The sequence below is a fragment of the Pristiophorus japonicus genome, chromosome 14 (genome assembly GCF_044704955.1).
Source record: "Pristiophorus japonicus isolate sPriJap1 chromosome 14, sPriJap1.hap1, whole genome shotgun sequence".
In the NCBI taxonomy this organism is placed as follows: domain Eukaryota; kingdom Metazoa; phylum Chordata; class Chondrichthyes; family Pristiophoridae; genus Pristiophorus; species Pristiophorus japonicus.
The window spans coordinates 15,204,967-15,227,728 of record NC_091990.1 but is presented as its reverse complement, the minus strand read 5'-3'; the positions used below and the strand labels follow the sequence as shown (position 1 = coordinate 15,227,728).

At 42.8% G+C, this 22,762-nt stretch overlaps 1 protein-coding gene across 5 annotated transcripts in view; it reads left to right on the top strand.

Annotated features, from left to right (window-relative positions):
• The window catches only part of LOC139279745 (protein 4.1-like), a 138,633-nt gene extending 116,159 nt beyond the window's left edge, over window positions 1-22,474 (top strand). For 2 of the 5 annotated variants that reach the window (XM_070898936.1, XM_070898935.1), the window contains 5 exons: window positions 17,286-17,705; window positions 19,573-19,698; window positions 21,112-21,213; window positions 21,513-21,593; window positions 22,367-22,474. In XM_070898936.1, coding sequence (XP_070755037.1) covers window positions 17,286-17,705; window positions 19,573-19,698; window positions 21,112-21,213; window positions 21,513-21,593; window positions 22,367-22,468 — 831 coding nt within the window. In that variant the 3' untranslated portion in view covers window positions 22,469-22,474. Of the gene's footprint in view, window positions 1-15,686; window positions 15,849-17,285; window positions 17,706-19,572; window positions 19,699-21,111; window positions 21,214-21,512; window positions 21,594-22,366 lie in introns of all 5 variants that reach the window. The other 3 variants (XM_070898938.1, XM_070898937.1, XM_070898934.1) reach the window with 2 other exon arrangements.
• The last annotated feature ends 288 nt before the right edge of the window (window positions 22,475-22,762 follow it).

Below are 22,762 nucleotides of genomic sequence, written 5' to 3'. Positions count from 1 at the left end.
CCCCACATCCCCCCCCAACACGCCCACAAACCCCGCCCCCAGTACTCCCACAACCCCCCCTCCCCCAACTCCCCCTCTTCCCCCCCCCCTTCTCCCCTCTTCCCCTCCCCTCTTCCTTCTCCCTCTCTTCCCACCCCTTCTCTCCCTCCTCCTTCCCTTCTTCCCTCCTCTCTCCTTCCTTCCCTCCCTCCCCCCTTCTCCTCCTCCTCCTCCCTCCCCCCCTCTCCTCCCTCCTCCTCCTCCCTCCCCCTTCTCCTCCTCCTCCTCCCTCCCCCCTTCCTCCTCCTCCTCCCTCCCCCCTTCTCCTCCTCCTCCCTCCCCCCCTTCTCCTCCTCCTCCCTCCCCCCTTCTCCTCCTCCTCCTCCCCGCCCCCCTTCTCCTCCTCCTCCCTCCCTCCCCCTTATCCTCCTCCCTCCCTCCCTCCCTCCCTTCTCCTCCTCCTCCCTCCTCCTCCTCCCTCCCCCCTTCTCCTCCTCCTCCTCCTCCCCCCCTTCTCCTCCTCCTCCTCCTCCCTCCCCCCCTTCTCCTCCTCCTCCTCCTCTCCCCCCTTCTCCTCCTCCTCCTCCTCTCCCCCCCCTTCTCCTCCTCCTCCTCCTCCCTCCCCCCCTTCTCCTCCTCCTCCTCCCTCCCCCCCTTCTCCTCCTCCTCCTCCTCCTCCCTCCCCCCCTTCTCCTCCTCCTCCTCCTCCTCCTCCCTCCCCCCTTCTCCTCCTCCTCCCTCCCCCCCTTCTCCTCCTCCTCCTCCTCCTCCCTCCCCCCCTTCTCCTCCTCCTCCTCCTCCTCCTCCTCCTCCTCCTCCTCCTCCTCCTCCTCCTCCTCCTCCTCCTCCTCCTCCTCCTCCCTCCCCCCCTTCTCCTCCTCCTCCTCCTCCTCCTCCTCCCTCCCCCCCTTCTCCTCCCTCCTCCTCCTCCCCTCCCCCCCTTCTCCTCCTCCCTCCTCCCATCCCCCCACCTCCCACCACCCCCCTCTATCTCCTTCCTCCCCCTCTTTCCCCCCCCTTCTCCCCCTCCCCTCGCTGTTAGAAACACAGGGCCCAAGTTTCCACATGATTTGCGCCTGATGTTTAGGAGCAACTGGTGGAGAACGGACTATCTTAGAAATCGCAATTCTCCACAATTTTTTTTCTGCAGTTCTAGTCAGGTAGAACAGTTCCACTTTGGAACAGAATTTTTTTCTTCAAAAGGAGGCGTGTCTGGCCACTGACGCCTAATTTGAAAGTTTCCACAGTGAAAACGTACTCCAAACTAACTTAGAATGGAGCAAGTGAAGATTTTTGTAGAACTGAAAAAACCTGTTCTACACACTAAAAAATCAGGCGCAGGTTACAAATTAGGCGTCCAGAACGAGGTGGGGGGGGAGGAGGAGGAAGCCGTTCCAGACGGCCGGCGGGCGGGCGAGTGGGAGGGAGGGAACCGAGCGACCGAACGCGGGGGTGGGGGGGGCGGCGAAGGAGGGAGGAAGCCATTCCAGACGGTGGGTGGGAGGGAGGGAACCGACCGCCGACTGAACCGGGGGGGGGGGGGGGGGAGGGGAGAGGGAGGAAGCCGTTCCAGACGGCGGGCGGGAGGGAACCGACCGACCAAACACAGGGGAGGAAGCCGTTCCAGACGGCGGCGAGGGACCGAACGCAGTGGGGGAGTGGGGGGGAGCCGTTCTGGGCGGGGGAGTGCGGGCCCGACCGACCGACCGAACGCAGCCGGGGGGGGTGAGGAAGCCATTCCAGACGGCGGGAGGGAGGGAAGGAGACAGAAGGCTGCAGGAAGCCTCAGAAATTGAGGAGCCATTTCCCGACGGCAAAAGGGGGAGGTCGTCGGAAAACGGCTGCCTCAACTTTCTGAGGCTTCCTGCAGCCTTCTCAGTGCTGATGGCAATGTGCTTTTATTAAAAAATGTTCAAAAACTAAACGGCTACAAAGAACTACAAAAATGGCCGAGTGCCAATGTTTCCTTCACACTGCGCGTGCGCGAACGCTCCAACGCGCACACAGTGTTGCCGGCAGGAAAAAAACTCATTTAAATAGTACCCGCCCCCTCCCACTTACAAAAGTGTAGGCTCCGCCTGGGCGTCGCGCCGCGCCAAACAGACGAGCTGCAGGGCGCTCCAGAATCGCGCGTTTTTTTTCCGGCGCCGTTTTAGGCGCGAAAAACGGGCGCCCAGCTCGGAGGGGTGCCCGTTTTTTATCGTGTGGAAACTTGGGCCCACAGACACTGACAGAGAGAGAGTGAGAGAGACACAGACAGACAGAGAGATAGAGACACTGACAGAGACACACTGGGGGGGGGGGCGGCGTCCCAGCATGCTGTTGGAGGGCTCCCGGTGCTGCAGTCGGTAAGTAGAAAATGTTTTGTTTTTATTGATTTTTCAAAAATGTTTTATTTTTTATTAATTTTTTTTGATTGATTTATTGGTTGATTTATTGATGTATTTATCATTTATTATTGATGATGGCTCTTTATTTGTAAAACTGAAGTATTTAATGTTTGTAAACTTCCTTTTAAACCCCCCCCCCATTCCCTACGCCTAATTTGTAACCTACGCCTGATTTTCTAAAGTGTAGACAAGGTTTTTTCGAACGTACAAAAATCTTCACTTACTCCATTCTAAGTTAGTTTTGGAGTAAGTTTTCACTGCCTAAACTTTGAAAACAGGCGTAAGTGGCCGGACACGCCCCCTTTTGAAAAAAAATTCTGTTCCAAAGTGAAACTGTTCTAACTGGAGCAAACTAAATGCCGAGAATTCAAATTTCTAAGATACTCCATTCTAAACCAGTTGCTCCAAAAAAAACAGGAGCAACTCAGGCCGAAACTTGGCCCCACAGACCCTTTTAGTTGTTGATCACAGTATGTGTAAAGAAATATTTCCTGATATCTGTCCTAAATTTGACCTCAACATGTGCCCTCTTGTCCTGCTGCCCTGAACTTTCAAAGTATTGACGGGAGTTGCCTAAAAAGTAATTGTTCATTACTATACAAACTGTAGCTCCTACCCAGTTGAACTCCTTTATTTAAAAAATTCCTCACTGACTAGACTTGTGCCCAATAACCTTCGTGGTTACGTGTATGAATGAGGAAAGTTAGGCAGCTAAAGTAACCACACCCCATACTGCCAACATAGCCACAAAGCCAGTTTCCTAGGACTGAGATGAGGGTTTGAGAAAAATATGCAGTGCCAAACACACGTGCAGACCTTCTATCAGTGCCTGCAGTTTGGGGGGGATTTCTCTTCGTCTGGTCTCAAATTCAAAAAGACTCGAAGTAGTTGAAAAGATGAAATATTTATGTAGAATGGGAATAAATCAGTAATTATACATTTACATCATGCAAGGGTGGGCTATTCTGCATTCGACCATGCTTTTCCATTCACCAATTAGTGATTGGTGCTTTTCGTGCAATTATATAGATTCAAATTTTGCACAGTACCTTGGTTAGACCGCACTTGGAGTACTGTGAACAGTTCTGGTCTCCATATTATCAAAGGATATAGAGGCACTGGAGAAGGTGCAAAAAAAATTGACTAGAATGATACGAGAACTGAGAGGTTATACCTATCAGGAAAGATTGAACAGGCTGGAGCTCCTATCTCTAGAAAAAAGAAGACTAAGGGATGATCCTATTAGAGGCTTTCAAGATTATGAATGGATTTGAGAGGGTAGAGTGCAAGAGCAGAAACAGAAGAGCCATAAATAAAAGATAGTCACTAAACTTCTTTACCTAGAGAGTGGTTAGAATGTGGAACTTGCTACCACAGTGAGTAGTTGAGGTGAATAGCATAGATACATTCAAGGAGAAACTAGATAAGCACATGAGGGATAAAGATATATTGATGGGGTTAAATGAAGAGGAGTGGAAAGAGACTCGTGTGGAGCATAAACACCAACATGAAACTGTTGTCCCAAATGGCTTGTTTCTGTACTGTAAATACTTTGTACAATTTGGATTGACCCTTTGTTTCATCAACCCATCGTCTTAATGAATACATCCAAAATAAAAGGTTTTTTGGATGGATTTGGAAGTGGTTGTGTGAGGCGGTGTTGGGTGGTGGTTGTTTGAGGGGGCAGGTTGGATTGTGATTATGTGAGGAGTGGGTTGGATGGTGGTTGTGTGTGTGGGGGTGGGGGGTTGGATGGTGGTTGTGTGTGTGTGGGGCGGGGGGTTGGATGGTGTGGGTGTGTGGGGGCGGAGGTTGGACGGTGGTTGTGTGGGGAGGGGTTGGACGGTGGTTGTTGGGGGGGGAGGTATTGGACGATGGTTGGGGGGGGGGTTGGACGGTGGTTGTGTGGGGAGGGGTTGGACGGTGGTTGGGGGGGGAGGTATTGGACGGTGGTGGGGGGGGGAGGTATTGGACGGTGGTTGGGGGGGGTTGGATGGTGGTTGTGGGGGGGGGGGTTGGATGGTGGTTGTGGGGGGGGGGGTTGGACGGTGGTTGTGGGGGGGGGGGTTGGACGGTGGTTGTGGGGGGGGGGGGGTTGGGACAGTGGTTGTGGGGGGGGGGTTGGGCGGGGGGTTGGACGGTGGTTGTGGGGGGGGGGGGGTTGGACGGTGGTTGTGGGGGGGGGGGGTTGGACGGTGGTTGTGGGGGGGGGGGTTGGACGGTGGTTGTGGGGGGGGGGGTTGGACGGTGGTTGTGGGGGTGGGGGGGGTTTGGACGGTGGTTGTGGGGGGGGGGGTTGGACAGTGGTTGTGGGGGGGGGGTTGGACGGTGGTTGTGGGGGGGGGTTGGACGGTGGTTGGGGGGGGGGGGTTGGACGGTGGTTGTGGGGGGGTTGGACGGTGGTTGTGGGGGGGTTGGACGGTGGTTGTGGGGGGGGGGGGGGTTGGACGGTGGTTGTGGGGGGGGGGGGGTTGGACGGTGGTTGTGGGGGGGGGGTTGGACGGTGGTTGTGGGGGTGGGGGGGGTTTGGACGGTGGTTGTGGGGGGGGGGGTTGGACAGTGGTTGTGGGGGGGGGTTGGACGGTGGTTGGGGGGGGGGGTTGGACGGTGGTTGTGGGGGGGGGGGGGTTGGACGGTGGTTGTGGGGGGGGGGGGGGTTGGACGGTGGTTGTGGGGGGGGGGGGGTTGGACGGTGGTTGTGGGGGGGGGGGGGGTTGGACGGTGGTTGTGGGGGGGTTGGACGGTGGTTGTGGGGGGGGGGGGGTTGGACGGTGGTTGTGGGGGGGGGGTTGGACGGTGGTTGTGGGGGGGGAGGGGTTGGACGGTGGTTGTGGGGTGGGGGGGGTTGGACGGTGGTTGTGGGGGGGGGGTTGGACGGTGGTTGTGGGGGGGGGGGGGTTGGACGGTGGTTGTGGGGGGGGGGTTGGACGGTGGTTGTGGGGGGGGAGGGGTTGGACGGTGGTTGTGGGGTGGGGGGGGTTGGACGGTGGTTGGGGGTGGTGGTGGAGGACGGTGGTTGGGGGGGGGGGGGGGTTGGACAGTGGTTGTGTGGGGGGGGGGGGGTTGGACAGTGGTTGTGTGTGGGGGGGGGTTGGACAGTGGTTGTGTGTGGGGGGGGTTGGACAGTGGTGTGTGTGTGGGGGGGGGTTGGACAGTGGTTGTGTGGGGGGGGGGTTGGACAGTGGTTGTGTGTGGGGGGGGGTTGGACAGTGGTGTGTGTGTGGGGGGGGGTTGGACAGTGGTTGTGTGGTGGGGGGGGTTGGACAGTGGTTGTGTGGGGGGTGGGTTGGACGGTGGTTTTGGGATGGGGGGGTGTTGGACGGTGTTTTTGGGAGGGGGGGTTTGGGACGATGGATGTGTGGAAGCGTGGGGTTGGACGATGGCTGTGTGGGGGTGGTGGGAGGGGGGAGAGTGGTTGGACGATGGCTGTGTGGGGGGGGGTGGAGTGGTTGGACGATGTCTGTGTGGGGGGTTGGGTTGGACGGTGGTTATGTTGGGGGGTGTTTATGGGGGGGGGTGGACAATGTTTATGGGGGGGAGGTGGTTGGACGATGGCTGGGGGGGTGGGGGCGTTGGACGATGGCTGGGGGGGGGGGAAGGGTTTAGACAGTGATTATGTGCGAGGGGCAGGGGGTTGGACGGTAGTTGTGTGGTGGTGAGGGGAGGGGGGGTTGGATGTTGGTTATGTGGGGAGGGTGTTGGATGGAGTTTATGTGAGGAGGGGGGTTGGATGTTGGTTGTGTACAGGATGGATTAGATGGTAGTTGTGCAACTTTCACTTCCCTGAATATTTCTGCTTGGTTGCATTGATGATGCGCTTTGTGAGACAATAACCTAGAATTTAGCATCTGATAACAGGATGTGTTTTATCCAGCTCTGCGGTATAATCGAGTGCAAACAAATTGACATTCATATAATTTTGGGACCTTGACAAGAATTAAAATTTACTCTAAACCTAGTCTGCAAACCCAAATGAATAATAAGGTTTAAATATATAATTTAATATTGTTTCACTGTTGTGCTGTTGATTGAATATGACCACTATTGGAGAGTTACTTCCCGCCTTAACTAAGCTGTATCAAATGTACTTTTCACATGTTCCCCAAAGGAAACATTATATAGTATGACTTACTGTATTAGTATACATAGTGTTGACACATGTAGATTTAAGCAAGTAATTTACCCTCTCAGTTTTGGCTTAACGCAGCCCATAGTAAGCTTTGGGGAAATTTATTTTGTTCATAAAGGAAAAATTGCGATATATTTTTGCTACAAGTTTTAAGCTTGTTCAGTCAATCCTACTACAGAATACTTCAAAATACAACCTGTGACTGTGCCCTATGAATCAAATTATGCTTCATAATGCCATGCAAATTGTTTAAAAATATAAAATAAAAATAAATTTAAAAATTGCCCTTTTGGTGAACTTATTGAATGTTTTGCTTTGGTTTGGCTCCAGCTATGGCCCAGTGTGTTGTGCTGTTGGCTTCATCAGCCTTTATTAATGTGTTTTTAAGTATAAATAAGCATTATTTTGAGAAGTAGCAGGTGAATGAAGGTACTGAAGAATGTCCTTACGGCTAAGCAATAGACCAGAAGAAAAGTCACATTTTATTCCATAGCTGCTATAATTGGAAAAGCTAGGGCAATATGTCGGAGTATTTTTATTGGAATTTGTTCAGCAAGGCTGGTTGTGCTTCAGATTACTTACCAGTAAGTTACCATATAGTTTTAAAAAGTGAGTTGAATTTAAGTGTACAGGGATTGGAGATAGTGGTGTTGAGGCAGTAGCAAACCAGATATCAGGATGCAGTATACAAGCTGCATGTTGTTTATTTCATACTACAAAAGTATATATCAGAAAGTGTGCTTAATGTTGGAAGCATTTAGTGCAAGACAGTGGACCAGAATTTGGCATTTGTTACTTGAGACAGTTGGATGGCGGCTGGTTGACTTTAAAAGTTAATACCCCTTGTAGCACGGTGAGAAAGGGACACAAATTCACCAAACTTGAGGTATTAATGGATTTATGTCTTCAAGTAGTGAATTTCCTCATTGGCTTGCAGAAGATAAACCACTATGTAGCATTTACAAGAATATTCAAGGAATTGTAAGGTTGAATAAGTTGTTGTAAAAGGAACCCAGCCATTGTGTCTACATCAGTAGTCATTGGAATAGTGTCAAATATCTGAATATTATTAGCGAACACACGGTACTGCAGTAGCAAAAGGAAGAGAAAATAGTTCTGAATTATATTAGGTTCATGTTCTAGAGAATACAATTAAGATGCTTCAAAGAGTCTTGGTGTGAGGCTATGTTATGACATAGGTATGTTCTATTCAGTTCAGTCTTCAGGTTTATCATTGGAGGGGGGAAACTGCACAAGTCACTCTGACACCAGTTTACATAAGTGTTCTTTCTTAAAAAAAAATTCTACTGGTCTTCCACATTGGTGGACAGATGTTTCATTAATGTCACATGTCGTGAAATCTGGTATATAGACTGGAGTAAAGATGTTTGAGAGGGTAAGAAGTGGGAACAGGAAGCAGATGCATAAATATTGATATTGGAAGGTATATTAAGCAGGAAAAAAGTTAGGGCACTGGGGCAGAAGAGGGAGAAATTAGTTTGTGGAGGCAATAAGAGTGAGCTAGACCAGCAAAAATGAATTATTAACTTTTTTGTAATTGGGGATTAGTACCCTTGGTTGTTAGTCTGCAGCGGTATGGTTGGTAACCCGCTGAGCTTGCGCTGTATTTGTAATGTAAAAGTAGGTTCTGGGGTGAGGTTGGGGGGACCAATGACACAAAAATTAAGACTACAGTCATTGTGTAAGTAATAATTTAAATGGTAATTTATTTCTAGATTGATTTTTAACAATTAGTTATGTTTTAATACATTTGCTTTGAACTTTAAATATTTAATCTGATGCTGATGAGTTAATAATGGGTTGTTTGAATTCCTTTATGGAGTCAAGATGTTTACTCACTAAGTTTGCGAAAAAGTCTGAGCAGCATCGTAAAAATAATCAGTGCCATTAGGACATTAAAGGCTCCCTCCCATTTTCTCAAAGTTTATTTTTCTCTGCAAATAACCTTTATGGAGAATAATTAGTTTATGACTTAAATTGTAGTTTGTTTCATCATTCAGTTTTATTTCTGTATTCCTGTTGAATCCAGGTGATAAATACATAAATAATTCACAAAGAAATTGTTATCTTGGGTCATGATTTATATGCGAGTGAATGGGAATGGTAGTGGAATTCTACACTCGTGTCAGGTATTTCAGATAGACAATTTTCCAGCCTCAACCACATTAATTTAGAACAAGTTGGCAATATGTTTCATCTCTCAGAATGAGAATAGTATATATAAATAGCCCTTTCAGTGGAACTTTGTATATTCCTGGATTTCTTTTTTTTCTTGTACATATTTAAGAAAAATAAACACATCATGAAAACCTGATCTGCAGGCTTATTGTTTTCTTTTGAACTATGCTAATTTATTAATTTACACAGTTGCATGTTAACCAGGTCAACGTCTTGTAAATCTAAAGCGTTCCAGTAATAGAAACATAGAAAATAGGTGCAGGAGTAGGCCATTCGGCCCTTCGAGCCTGCACCACCATTCAATGTGATCATGGCTGATAATGCAACTTCAGTACCCCATTCCTGCTTTCTCGCCATACCCCTTGATCCCTTTAGCCGTAATGGGCCACATCTAACTCCCTTTTGAATATATCTAACTAATTTATGAACAATAAGTACAACCACTATATTGACAGAGTAGGTTATAAGGGTATAAACTAATCAGGTGATTCAAATGACCTCCTAAACCTTCATAAGAAAAGCTGTTTATCAAAATTGTCCAAATAAATTTCCCAGGATTAGATGATAATGTATAACTACTGTATGTAATATTATTATTTTTAATTGAGAGGGAGATGGTAAGATTGGAGGGGCCATGTTTTCATTTGCTCTTTGGCATTTTTTCCATAGTGTACTTTGGTCCTTTAATGTGCTACAAATTCAAAGTAGATCATAGAGAAATTCAGTATAAAGTGTACGAGTGTCACAGGTATTGCTGCTGGATTTATAAAATACAAAGGATCTAGCTTAGATGTAAGGCCATAAATGGACTGTAAAGTTTAAATATTTTGTATGTTCTTCGCTGAATCATTTTATCATATGGATTTTTATCTTATTAAATTACAACCAAAAGAACTAAAATTACTATTAAGCTGTGAGTTGGACAGCAGGGGAGGGGCATCTTACGCATTTGATGAGGTGGTTGCAGTGGGATGGGGGTAGTTGGCTTGCTCAAACCATGGAATCAACTTGTTAATTAGACTGAAGTCTACTCTGCATTGGATGTCTCAATGAGAAGGGACATTCTGTAGATATAATAGGAATTTATTTATGTACAAATAACCAGAATGTCTAATCAGTTTTTTACATTGAATAAATTGTACTTGCATAGAAAACTCACTAAGTTCAGTGGCTTTAGATGCTAAAACACAGACTTCAAACTTGAAGAAAATATGCATGCTTCCACCAGTTGAAGAGTCTGTAAATGATCATCTTTCCGTGACTTGTATACATAACCAGATATTTTCTGCAGCTCCAAGCTATTGTAAAGTTAATACCCTGATCAGCAAATACAGAAAAAGCTTCATTCTCTCATGCACAACCTGTTTTGATAGAGGTTGCTCTAGATTAGCAAGACAACACAAAACTGGTAATGGCTGCCGTACAGAGAATAGAGGGAATAAAGGATATAGGAGTGCACGTTTTAAAAGTGGAACATTTGTGTTTTCTTTGTGTGTTAATTGCCCAACATGCTGATTATTGTTTTTGGCTATTTTTAATGTTTTAATGCTTATTAATATGTTGGGACTTTGGGGAATGAAAGCTGGACTTTAGCTAATTAGTGTTAGAATATTGAAGAGCCTTGATTGGTATTAAATTAGACAGCCTCTTTTTAAGAAAAAACAACTTTAAGCTTGCTTGTTCATTCCTGGTTATGGGTTTATTAAAGTCAGCTGTAGATTGTTCCCTTGGAATAAATGGAACCATCCTTTATGGCATGCACTACGTAAACTTTAATTGAATCTTCAGTGTTTTATTTTATGGGAGACATAATTGCATTCTCTAAAGAAGCGCTTGGTAATACCAGAAACCCAGAGCCAGAAGGTTTGTTTCTTGCATATTTTCTTCCAGTGTTAATAAAGATGCCAAGCCTAATTTCACAGCAGCCTGTATAATTCTGTAGAAAATGATCACTACCGGCGTGAGCATCAGCTCTGCAAAATTCTGATGTATTACAAAAAAATTAAGCTGAGATATCCTTGTTTGTCCGTACACACATAAAATCAAAGCAGTAACTTCCAACTCAGAGCAGGCCTGCCATACACTGATTTTGCTGCTATCAATGTAGCTGATTAGAACATTTTAAATATCAAGTATATGTGATGTGTGTGTCTGCATGGTAAGAACTCGCCCTATACAATCCCAGTTTTCTTTGCATTGGATGGCTTTGAATGATGCTGATTTTTCCGGTCAGCTGTAGAAGTGCTAAGTTGACTTATACCACAATCCTTGCAACAAAAACGTACTGATTTTTGCAGATTGCACACCTGCGATTTGTAGGATATGCTTAAAAAGCCCCTATGATTCTTAAAATATTATTCTGTGGTCCTTTAAAGTAATGTAAAATTATGATCTGCTGTCCAATATACAATCCATTTCTGCCTCTAATTGAGATGGTTATCTAAACCACGTATGTAATATTTGTTCATCTATGGTTATCCCTTAAGTTATATTTTAAAAGTTAGCAGTGAAACAAGATTTATCCCCACTCCTTATTACAGACACTAAGATTTCTAAATTGGACAAAAATAAATTTCATTTATAAACTTTACACAGTTTAGCTCTTTGCATTCTTAAATGCATGCATTGTCGTATTTTCTGAAAATGTTTTGCAGTGAAACAGTACCTGAAGCATGTACAAGGATTTTTTTTTTGTAGCTGTAATTGTATTTGTTTCCCTGGGCCCATGATTTCACATAATCATTGTCCACCATTACAGATGATCTCTCATCCTATACAGTTGGCCACTGTTCACAAAGTATAAAAAATACCTTTTGTGTGTTATATAAAATAATGAACACAACATGAATAGCAAGTATTTATGCTTGAGCTTGTAGAATGGTTTCTAACGGACTGTAGACTATCTGTAATTCACCTCAACTGTCCATTATTCAATATATAATATATTTATCGCAATGTCTATAAATTACATCATTGTAGAATCACATCAAAACAAGCCAATTATTTCCGTAGGATTTTGTAACTGCTTCTGCTTTTGATGCTACAAATGAAATTTGACCCATAAAGTACATTCCTCCTGAGATTCCAAATGAAAAACTGAAGGGAAAAAAGTGTCTTGTATGTATTATCTTAAGCATGGAATGCCTGGGTGAAATTACAATTGTGAATGGGGGTGCTGTAGTTTATGGAATTTGTGTGTACATGGGTGGTGGGTTTTCATCCCTGTTCATTCATACAAAGGGTAACAAACTGCTGCTGTATATATGCTTTCTAACTAAGCACTTTACTATAGCATTTCTACCATGTACCTTCACTATGTTGAATACCCAACAGTTGAAACTACATTTGTTACTGGTGAGTGCTCCCAAGTGCTATGTGCAATGCGGTTTTATATTTCAATTTTATGGCTTTGTAGCTGACACCTTGGCTGTACCAGATATAAATAAGCAATGATTTGTTTTTGCTTGGAATGGAAGTGATGGGCACAGTATCCTTGTCTTGACCTACTTAGGCAGCTGTTCAAGATGTTTAAACAAAACTTGCCTTTTGTACTTGAACACTTTATACATAAACTATGTGCAGAATTATTATGCAGAGAAGTTTTCTTTTAGCACTGTGGCAATATTTACAAGTATACTTTAAATATACTGCAATTTTAATGGTAATTTATATTGTGGTGTGCTACCATCTTTAAATGGTTTTGTTTAGGGTGGGCCTTGGCAATATTATGTCTTGAACTGTTATTACAGGGCATCGTGTTTTGGTCAGATGCCCTGAGCAGGAGAACTTGTCATAACTTTAATTTTCTTCTACCTCCAGAATTAAATGGGGCTAGGATTTGTAATTGTAGATTACTTTGAAAAACTGCAGTCTACGTAGGTCAAGGAAGAGCCTCGAATTTTCTTTAATACAGTTTGTTTTCCTTTTCCACTGAACCTGAATTAATGGCAAAGTCTTGCCAAGTAGCATCACATTTAGCTTGCTTTCTGTTGGCCAAGTAGCCAATGCACTTATTAATCCTGTTTTTGATTGAAGCCTTTTAATTATTAAAAGTAGCAAGATTGCTTCAAGTTGGCACTTTTTTCCAAGAGGGGTTAAAATACTTGTGATAGTGCTTGGTGTCCATCTGAAGAGTTTTTGAGATGTGGATGTTAGCAAATGTTTCTGTTCAGTCAGATTTTTGAAGCGTTTACACAAAGCCATTCCCCTCCCCCTCCCCCCCCAATGTACTTGTTTTCTGTTGCACTGATTGTCACATTTCTGAGTAAGGCATGCATAACCTAAAACTGAGTTTCTTTTGTAGGCAGAAAAAGTTATTGGTAACAGATGGTCATATTTTTTGATGCTTTAAACATGAGATGTTATGCCATTGATCGAGTCAGTTGCAGTCTATTTTAATTATATCTCAACAGCAGCATTGTCAGAGGAGTAAAATTGGCCCAGGTAGATGTAAAATGGTTTCGTCTAAATGATTATTTAAAATCATTTTACGCATTTAACACTTATTTGTTCCCTATTTCAGTGTAGAGATTTACAAATTATACTTCACCCTCTGTTAATGGCACAATCTTATTAAAATAAAAAGATTTTGTAGTATTGAAAGATTACCATCACCGTCAATTTAAAAGAAACTCTATGCCAAAAAGATACAAGCCATTTTAACCCAAACAAGTTAACGGTTGCTGTAATATATGATTTGACTAAATTTTAAACAGATTTAAAACTCCATCTATCACGGTGCTTTATCAGCTGCTTCCTGTATTAGTGCAGACTTTAATCATTGCTTGTAGAATCTGCTGTAACAATATCAGGCAACCCTTTAAATGTTATGGAATACTAAAGTAATGTTTCCGATTAACCACTGGGGCCAAAATTCCAGGGTCCGGATAAGGCCCGTTACCGCCGTTATGCAGCGGAATCGAGTGGCCGCCGCATTGCAGTCGATTGGCCGCCACGATCCAAATTCACCTCGGGGGATTTTTCGGGCTGTCCCCACTTCCGCCCCGCTGTTGCCGACTGCCCCAAGTGCGTCGTCAAAACGCGCACTGCCGATCTTCCGCACCTCCATCCCACTTCGCGCGAAACGTACCTGAAAAAATCCACAATCCGCCGCACGGCGCTCCCGATAACCTTTTCTGTCGGTGCACCTTGTTTTCTGTGTGTGAGCCACAGCATTGCGGTGGCCCTTCAAGGGAAGGGTGCATGGCCGCGACTGCCAGCTGACTTCCCGATCGGCCGGACAATTATGGCCCCGGGTTCGCCCAGCCAAAACCCTCCCTGGTGGCCCAGTGGCCGAACCTAAAAAATCGCTGCTTCTCTCCCCTTTAAATGAGAGGAGAGACATGATAACGCACACGCGCACCAACGTCGTCACCGATCCGCCAATGAGTGACAGCAGCGGAGACTCCATCCCAGCCCCACTTCCACCCCTCACCAGCACTTACCGCCGCACTTCCGGCCCCATTATAACCGACTTCTGGTCAGCTCCAAAAAAGATTGCCAAAGAGATGAAAATGGTTCAAGAGTCCACCTCGCCGGAGCCAATGGTAAATTTAGAAATAGGTAGGTGCGCCAGCTTTCTGGCGGGCCTGAGTTTCGGCCCCACTAAGTTTTATGTTGCATTCCAATTTTTGGGGTATAGACTATTTCAATACTACTTTAATTCATGACGTCGTATCATTCTTGGTTGATTAATTTTCTAAAACTGTCATTTGTGATCAATCTTGGGTCAAAACCTTTGGATTTTCCTACTGAACATTTTGTTGACTTAACATTAAATATAATCACTGTTAAAATCCTGTAGGTTAAATAATCAGCTGGGCACTCAAAACATGTCTTATTTTGTAGGTTAAGAAAATCTGTTTGATGTTCCTCCAGTTTTTTTTGCTTTCCAGATGATAATTTCAACATCTCTCCTAAATATCATCTCTTGTGCAATCTACCTCAAAACATTTGTACTTTTGTTGTAATTCTAGTAACTAGGATATGTTGTTATTTGTTCCTTTGCAATTGTTTTTTTTTAACTTCAAAGGCTTGTGGGTTTGTGTGCCTGTGTGTGTGTAATTTTGAAATAGAATCCAGTAAAAACCATGTTCAATATTTTATTGCCTACAATGTGATCAATGAAGTCTTGAGATGTTTACCCTTCTGGATCTCCCAAAATAATTATGATGGGCACCCAAGTATTTTAAACCCTATTTTTATGATGTATGTTTACCCAGTATAACAGATATGCAGTTTATGTTGCTTTCTGCAGCGGGTTTGTAATTTGATTCGTATTTCATAGCATGCCTGCTTGTTGGATGGATGTTCCTTAAAGCTGCAGTATCCCTTTGTCAGCAAATGTTAGCTCTGTGTCTCAAATGTTTGAGATCAACAAAATAGTAATCACTTTAGACAAGCTGATTTAGAAATGGGACCTTCAGTAAATGGGTTAGTTCAGCAATATAGGTGAATGAAACTCTGACGCAGTCAAATAAGTCTGTGAAGATTCGGAAAAGGGATACTGAAGCTTCAAAAATTCTGTCTGGGCCATCCACTTGTTTTTAACCCTTAAAGAAGTTGTGTTTTGGGAAAGGGTTAGATTAAAAGACCTTCAGGTAGCATGCTCTTAAATGTCTATAATTCTCTTAAGATCAACGTTACACATTTCAGTTTTCTAATTATTCTGTAGTGTTGCTGCATTTGGAAAGAGGGCTGTTGAGTCACATGGTGCATATTTAAGCTGTAGAATCTGCTCAGTTATGCTAATGAAATAACAACCAGATTCCACTGCCTATTTTGTAACATTCTGTATCTAGTAAGTTGCATGAAGCAACTAAGCCTTTGCAAAAGAAGGAAATCAAGTCAAAAGCATGTCTTGTTTAAGTCTTGCTATCACTGTAACCTTTAAAATGAATCTCTCTCTTTCTGGTGTCTATAACTGAGCTTATTACTCTTTTTCTTCTTTTTCCTTTCCCTTTTTCCACTCTTTTCTGCTAACTGCCTAGAAATTAATAGAAGGCCTATATGGACATTTGCGTACCAATGAAAAGCCAACAATATTCCAGACAACCTACTTCCCATATGCAACACCTGAGAAGACCATCGGTGAAGGACAGACACGGACTCCAAATAAATCTGCTTTGCTTTGCTCTATTTCACACCCTCAGGTGCTATATATGTTTTATTCTTGTATTACTTTTTATTCTTCCAGTATTCAAGAGCGTACTTTCTCTTCAAGGCTTCTTTCTTTCACACATTCTTCAGAAGCTGGTAGTGTAGAACTACTAAACAGAGATGTCTTCATTTTCAGTAACTCAATTTTTTTTTAAAAAATGCATAGCTCCTATGAATGAGGTACTTCAGTGTTTGAACTCTTTTTCCCCCCCCCCCCCCGACCTTGCAAAAAAGTGAATGGATATGCAAGTCTCTCTTCGCTCCCCCCACCCCCCCCCAAAAAGTGAAATGGTATGCAAGACCTCCTACCTCGAGACCCTAATTGAAAAAGGGTGAAATTCATCAAATTCAAGTATTCATTAACCATGGGATTTTTAACTTCTAACCCCTAGTTTGTAACATTAATGTGTGTAACTTTTATTATGCTGTGTTAAGTTTTTACTAGTAAAGTAGATGTGGGCCAGAGTACTTCAAGCTAGGGTCAGTCTCTTCTTTGGCAACATGCCTTGTTATATGTTGTTCTCAGTATTGAGTCTTGTATTACCCCCAAGTAGAAATGACTGCCATATTTTCAGAAATGTAACTTCTTTTACAGTGTAGTTTTCAAAATATACAACTGCTACCTCCTATAGGAGCCTTAAAATAAAGAAATTATAATCTCCCTCAATTCCTTGTTAGATATTTCCTGAGAAGTATCTAATGCTACTTTTAAATTGCCTCGCCTCCAATATGGCTTGGTATAGATTGATCCTCTTGGTTGAAACTGATGGATTCCATTTTTTGGCACAACTTGGGAAGAGGAAATTGGAGCAGCGGCGGAGGTCTATAAACTCCATAATATGAATAAATTGTGGTGTTTTAGGTTCAATGCTGGTCGATGTTGGCATGGTTTTATAAGTTATTTTCATCGGAAGGCATGGTGTTACTATTGTAGGAGGTACATTTTTCCATTAATAGTTTATCTGTAAAGTGAATTTTTGGTCTGATTTAATGTTGGTTCAAGCTATTTACAAAAGTGATATCAGAATTGGAACCTCCCAGCAGATAGCACACTGAGCACAGCAAAAAAACAGTTTTATCAGGGATCATAGGGTTATCTGTAAAATGCAGATGAGGCTGTATAGAGCACTTCTCTTTCCCTTTGAAAGTTCCAGATGAAGTTGTTGCATTTCACTTTATAAAAACAGTAATTTGCTGAAATTCCATGAGTGTTTTTTGCGTTGTTTCAACATAACTGAGGGTTGAGTCATTATTGTAGCTAGAGTCCAAATTGAAATCAATCCTTTATTCAGTGCAATACAAGTCTTCTCAATATAGCACAAAACACAAGATAAACTGGACATTTCTATGTTTCTTAACACCTTGACTCAACTACAGTTGTGTATGGAATTATTTTTGTTTAGGCCTTACTTGTGCCCATTTTCTTGTAGAATGTGGATGACAGTCTGAAATCAGAACTGGAAGAGCAGTCAGAGTGTGTAAAAGTTGATCACAAGGCAGAAATAGAGGGACTGAAGCTGGAAAATGGCTTCAACACGAGCCAAGTGGCCGACCCAACGGAGTCTCCACAGAGTCGGGATTTGATCCCTTCCTCTGTAAGTAGCAGCGAGGAGGAGGAAGAATTGTACCTCCTTCAGAGCAAGGAGCTGAAATGGCAAAACAGGTCAGAAATAGGCCTGGATATGCAGGCTGAGGCTTCAGAGGAGATTACAGCAAAGGCCCTCTCGAGCTCTGCTGCTCCTCAACTAAACTACCATCTGAAGGAAGGGGAACAGAAAGAACAACCTTTAAAGATAAATGGCGATGTATCTCATTACCATGAACCTCCTCAGCTAATCCGCTGCTTTCAGGTAACGTTGAATCTAGGAGACCACAAGGTCCTTTCAACTCCCATCATATTGATCTATTTTTCACCATAAAAACCAAGACACTGCAGCATGTAGGTTTAACATTAACTCCCGAGAAAATCTGACTATATATTTAGATATGTTCAAAATACGATTTATATACTGCATCTGTTTTATGGAAAACAAAGGGCTGTTTGGTGTTTGCTTGCTTCAGTGTCGATGGTTTCTAGACACTGGAAAATTTTTGTGAAGTACTTTTCAAATTACTTACAATCAAATTTTGGAAACCACAACAAATGTTGTCTTTGCCTAATCTATTTTGTATTTCAAATCTGAACTGCTCCTCTTATACTAATGTTGCCTTTTGCATGGTGATCAATTAACATTGAGTATAAAAGGTGGCGGTAAAAATGCTTAACACTTCATTTCATCTATGTATAAGAAAAAAAGACATCAAAGAATGATCCTTCTCTCTTGACCCAGTGGGAAGCATTTTCTGACACAACTTGTTTATGGGTCATGAATTTTAAGTGTTTTCTTCAATGCCTTCTGTTAATCTAAAATATCATTATTGGCTTTGGGCTGAAAAATTGGCAGATGTAGTGTTTTCTCTGTATTTCCTAACAGTTCCCAACAGTAAATTGAACACAAAACAATTTGGGATTCACATTTATCTCCAGTTTTATTTCCTCCCTGGCTTTGGTTGCACATTTTTATAAGTGCTATCAGCAACAACCCCTGCTATTAAATTTAATGGGTTGTATGTGAAATTTACTCATTATCTAAATATTTTACAGTGTCTGCAGTTGTTAGGATTACTAGTTCATCCCTAACATTGCAGTTGAAGAATTCTGCATCTTCAAACAAGACAATTGGTAGTCAAGGTCAACGGTTAGCTGCTTCCTGCAACTGGGAATAACAGATGGGTCTATAAAGTCCAACTTGGCAATTCTATACTGTCGGCTATATCATTCCAAAGGGCAAAAAACAACCACTGCTACAATTTGACTTCCAAATTTCCATCAATTTTTTTCTTTCCCCCCCCCCCCCCCCCCCCCCTTCCCAGTTTTTACTTGCTATGATCACAATTGTTGAAAAATATTAAATGTAGTTAAAGCTCTTTTTGGTGCTGGGTCACTGCTTTCCATCTTTACTAAACGGCTAGAATCCAGAGGAAGAAAAGGACTTTTGTGTCTTGTAAGTAATTGCTACAGGTTTATATGTTACCAGTGGGGGGAAAAAGTTTCATTAGTACTTTTTTTCACTAATTATACTGTTTATGAAGATTCCCGTCAAAGGTTTTAAATTCCTGAAACCAGTATTAATATTAGGTCATCTGTTTTGGAATCTTGTCACATCAGGCCTGTTAAGTCTGTTTATTCATAAAACGTGCTACTAGAATGGGGATCAACTGGCATCTATCCAGTGTCACTTTAAAAATATATATATATGTGGTAAGATAAGCACAGATAACCAATGATATGACAAAATAAATGATTTGTGTCAGAAATGCTTCTTGGGCATAAATATTCCAGTTTTGTATTGGGTAAGTGCCAGTATAAAGCCTGAATTAACCTCAATGGCAAAATAAAACGGTACAGATTGCTACAGCAGGGCATTTCCAATCCAATTACAGCACTGATTTTCTGCTGCTTGACATTGCTTCTGTGCAAGTGATATTCCTAAAGGTAATTTGGGATAGGTAGTAAAAGGGTACTGAAGAGATTTTGCTACTGTGCTGCTGTAGTCTGCAATACTGTATTGTAACCACACTATTTGTAAATGTAGCTAACACTCATTGTTGCTATGTATAAAAACTTGTTTGAAAATATTTCAGTAAATATGATTATTATTTTTCCCCTTTGAATAGCCACCACTTGTAAAGACTCAAACTGTGACCATCTCTGACATGCCCAGCTCTGAAAATGAAATTGCAACCAATGAAGTTCCTGTTGTTCACACTGAAACGAAAACCATCACCTATGAAGCAGCACAGGTTTGAAATTATTCTGAGGTGAACTTGTCTTGTTTGTAACTTGAAAATCTAATTAACATTTCTGTTTCAGTTTGACATTTTTTGGTGGGTGCCTCACTGAGCTTATCCAGTGAATGAACTGAGCCATACTAATTAGCAAGTTCCCAGGTTAGATCCCCGATATATGCTGTTAGCTGATGTCAGCCAACACGGGATCACCAATTGGCCTCAGTGTCCCAAGTTACAATGGCGAAAATTGGTCAGAGTTCCTGTTCCTGATCACTATCCAGTAATCCCTATTGGAAAGTATGCCTCTTTGGACTTTTGGTGAAGATTGTTTCAGGGTCAGCTGTGATGTCCTCTGCTGTCAAATAGCCTCTTGATGTTCACTCAGGGCTCACAATGCTCATGCTTTACTCTGTGACCATAGCATATATTCTGCTCCCAGGTATCTGCCAGCAACCATGGCTAGCAGGTGTACAAGAGACTGTCTGGTCTGCTTCTGAATGTTCCTTACTGTAGGGAAGTGACTCTGTGGGAGCTGGCTATGTGAAGAATTTCAAAACTGCATCTGTATATTGTAGTGTGTATACCAACTTTCAGTTCTGCTGTCGTACAATTTTATTTTGAAAACTGAAAATAGTTTTCCCACAAAACTAACTAATGGATTTACTTCACCCTATTAATTGGAGCTTTGTCACTGGTTTGGTGCTAGTAATGTTACCTATTCATTTTCTTTTTCATAAGCTGATTTTTGGAGCATTTTAATCTATGTACGTTACCTGTAGAATAGCATCTCCCATCTTCCACAATCCATAAACTTGAGCTCTTCCAAAACTCTGCTGCTCGTATCCTAACCCGCACCAAATCCCATTCATCCATCACTATGTGCCTGCTGACCTCCTGGTTCACCAAAGCCTCAATTTTAAAAATTCTCATCCTTGTGTTCAAATTCCACCATGGCTGCGGCCTTCTCCAGCACTACAACCCTCCAGGAACTCTGTTCTTCCAACTCCGGCCCATTGTGCATCCCTTGCTCCCTTTGTCTTAACGTTGGCAGCCATGCCTTCATCCATCTGAGCTGTGGAATTCCTTCCCGAAGCCCCTCTGCCTCTCCACCTTCCTTCTTTAAGATGTTCCTTAAAACCTATCTCTTTGACCAACTTTTTAGTCATCTGTCCTAATATTTCCTCCTTTGGCTGGGTGCCAATTTTTGTCAGATTAAGCTCCAATGAAGCGCCAGGGGATGTTTTAATATATTAAAAGAACGATATAAATGCAAGTTGTTATTTAGTGCTTTTTTTTGAATGATGCTCTTTCATGGGTATTTTAGACTTGGGATGTGGGCGTCGCTGGCTATATAACCACCGCACTACTGTACATACGCCTTGTTTAATGAACTTCTCAATAGCGGTATGTTGTCATTTGTTGTAGACGGATGATGGTAATGGTGATTGTGAGCCTGGGGTATTGATGAGCGCTCAGACTATCACATCCGAGACCGTCTCCACCACTACAACCACTCAGATTACAAAGGTAAGGAAAACTTGTTAAAACATCTTGAAGGTTTCCGTTGATTGTTTGTTGGTACTGTGAGACAAAAAAATGGCATATCTGCATTTTCTAATGTAGTGCATTTATAAGATGTGTGAATTTAGATTGGAAGGAGTTTTTTTTTTAATGAGGAGATGTGCATTGCTGTTCACCACTGCTGTTCTCCAACCAGCTATCAGGAAGTATACGAGAGTGAGACCAGTATAGCTCAACATCCCAATTTATATTCTCATTTTTTTTCACCAAAATGAATGCCTAAGTACATTTTCACTTTTTTCCAGACTATTAAAGGGGGAATTTCAGAAACCAGAATTGAAAAACGAATTGTAATCACAGGAGATTCCGATGTTGACCACGATCAGGTGAAAATTATTTTTTACTGTGCAGTGAGTTTCTAGATTCCATTCATAAAATATGATCTTGGGTCAGGGTATTAGTCTTTATACCAACAAATAATCTACTGGTACCTCTCCGATGCACCTGACATTGTTGGTGAGTAACTATGATTTCATAATTAACAACTTGTGCTTAGATTGCATTATTAATTAGTTACTTCCAGAGAATTTTCCCCCATTTTAAAATTATTAGATTTCTTCATGGCATAAGCCATGGCCTCGCCAGGGGGAATAACCTACTCTCTGGCCTCCCAATATCAGTGTTCATCTTGCTGCCAGAAGTGTGCAGAAATGACCACGGAAAACTACTTCTGCCTTAAGGAGGTTGTCCAAGCATGCCCCCTCCTTCCTTTAGCCCTGAATTAGTCACGGTCAAAAGATTATTAAGTATAGAATTGCAATCCTTCTATCCTGTGGTGCAGTGTGTGCTGCACCTGTACACCGCACCCGTACTTTCATTTAAACCTGCTTCAGGCTGAAATCACCAGTTTGATCCAAGGTTACGTTTTAGTGTTATTTTGTGTGTTGCTCAGCTCAAGGCACAACATTTTAGTAGATGCACATTTTGCATTGATTTTTTTTTTTAAGTTACATTTGTACACTGAAGAAATGGCAAACACAAACCACCCCTATAAATAGTCAACACTAAGCCGCACCAAACTAGAGCAACTGCAGAGTTAGGCAAATACATGAATATTTAGAAATATGTCTCATCTTTTCACATTCTTGTATTTTGGCAGGCTTTGGCACAGGCCATCAAAGAAGCCAAAGAGCAGCATCCAGATATGTCAGTGACCAAGGTAGTAGTGCATCAAGAGACAGAGTTAGCTGCGGAGGAATAAGGCCAGGTAAAGCTTTGATCAGAGTGTTGATTTTGCTTTTGGTAATCATATTAAAAGACAACAACATTGTTTCTAACAAATAATTCAATTAATAGATTTTCTGACCAGATTACCTAGTGTTTATATGATAAATCAAATTCCGTATACATCTAGTGATTTAACATCAGTTCAGCTTTGAGCTGCTAATACAGAATCTTGGGCTTTTAGCAAAGAATATCATCCAAGGGCACATCAAGTTATAGACCCATCAGTACCATTGAACAGCAGACAGAAAATTGATATAGATCTAAATCT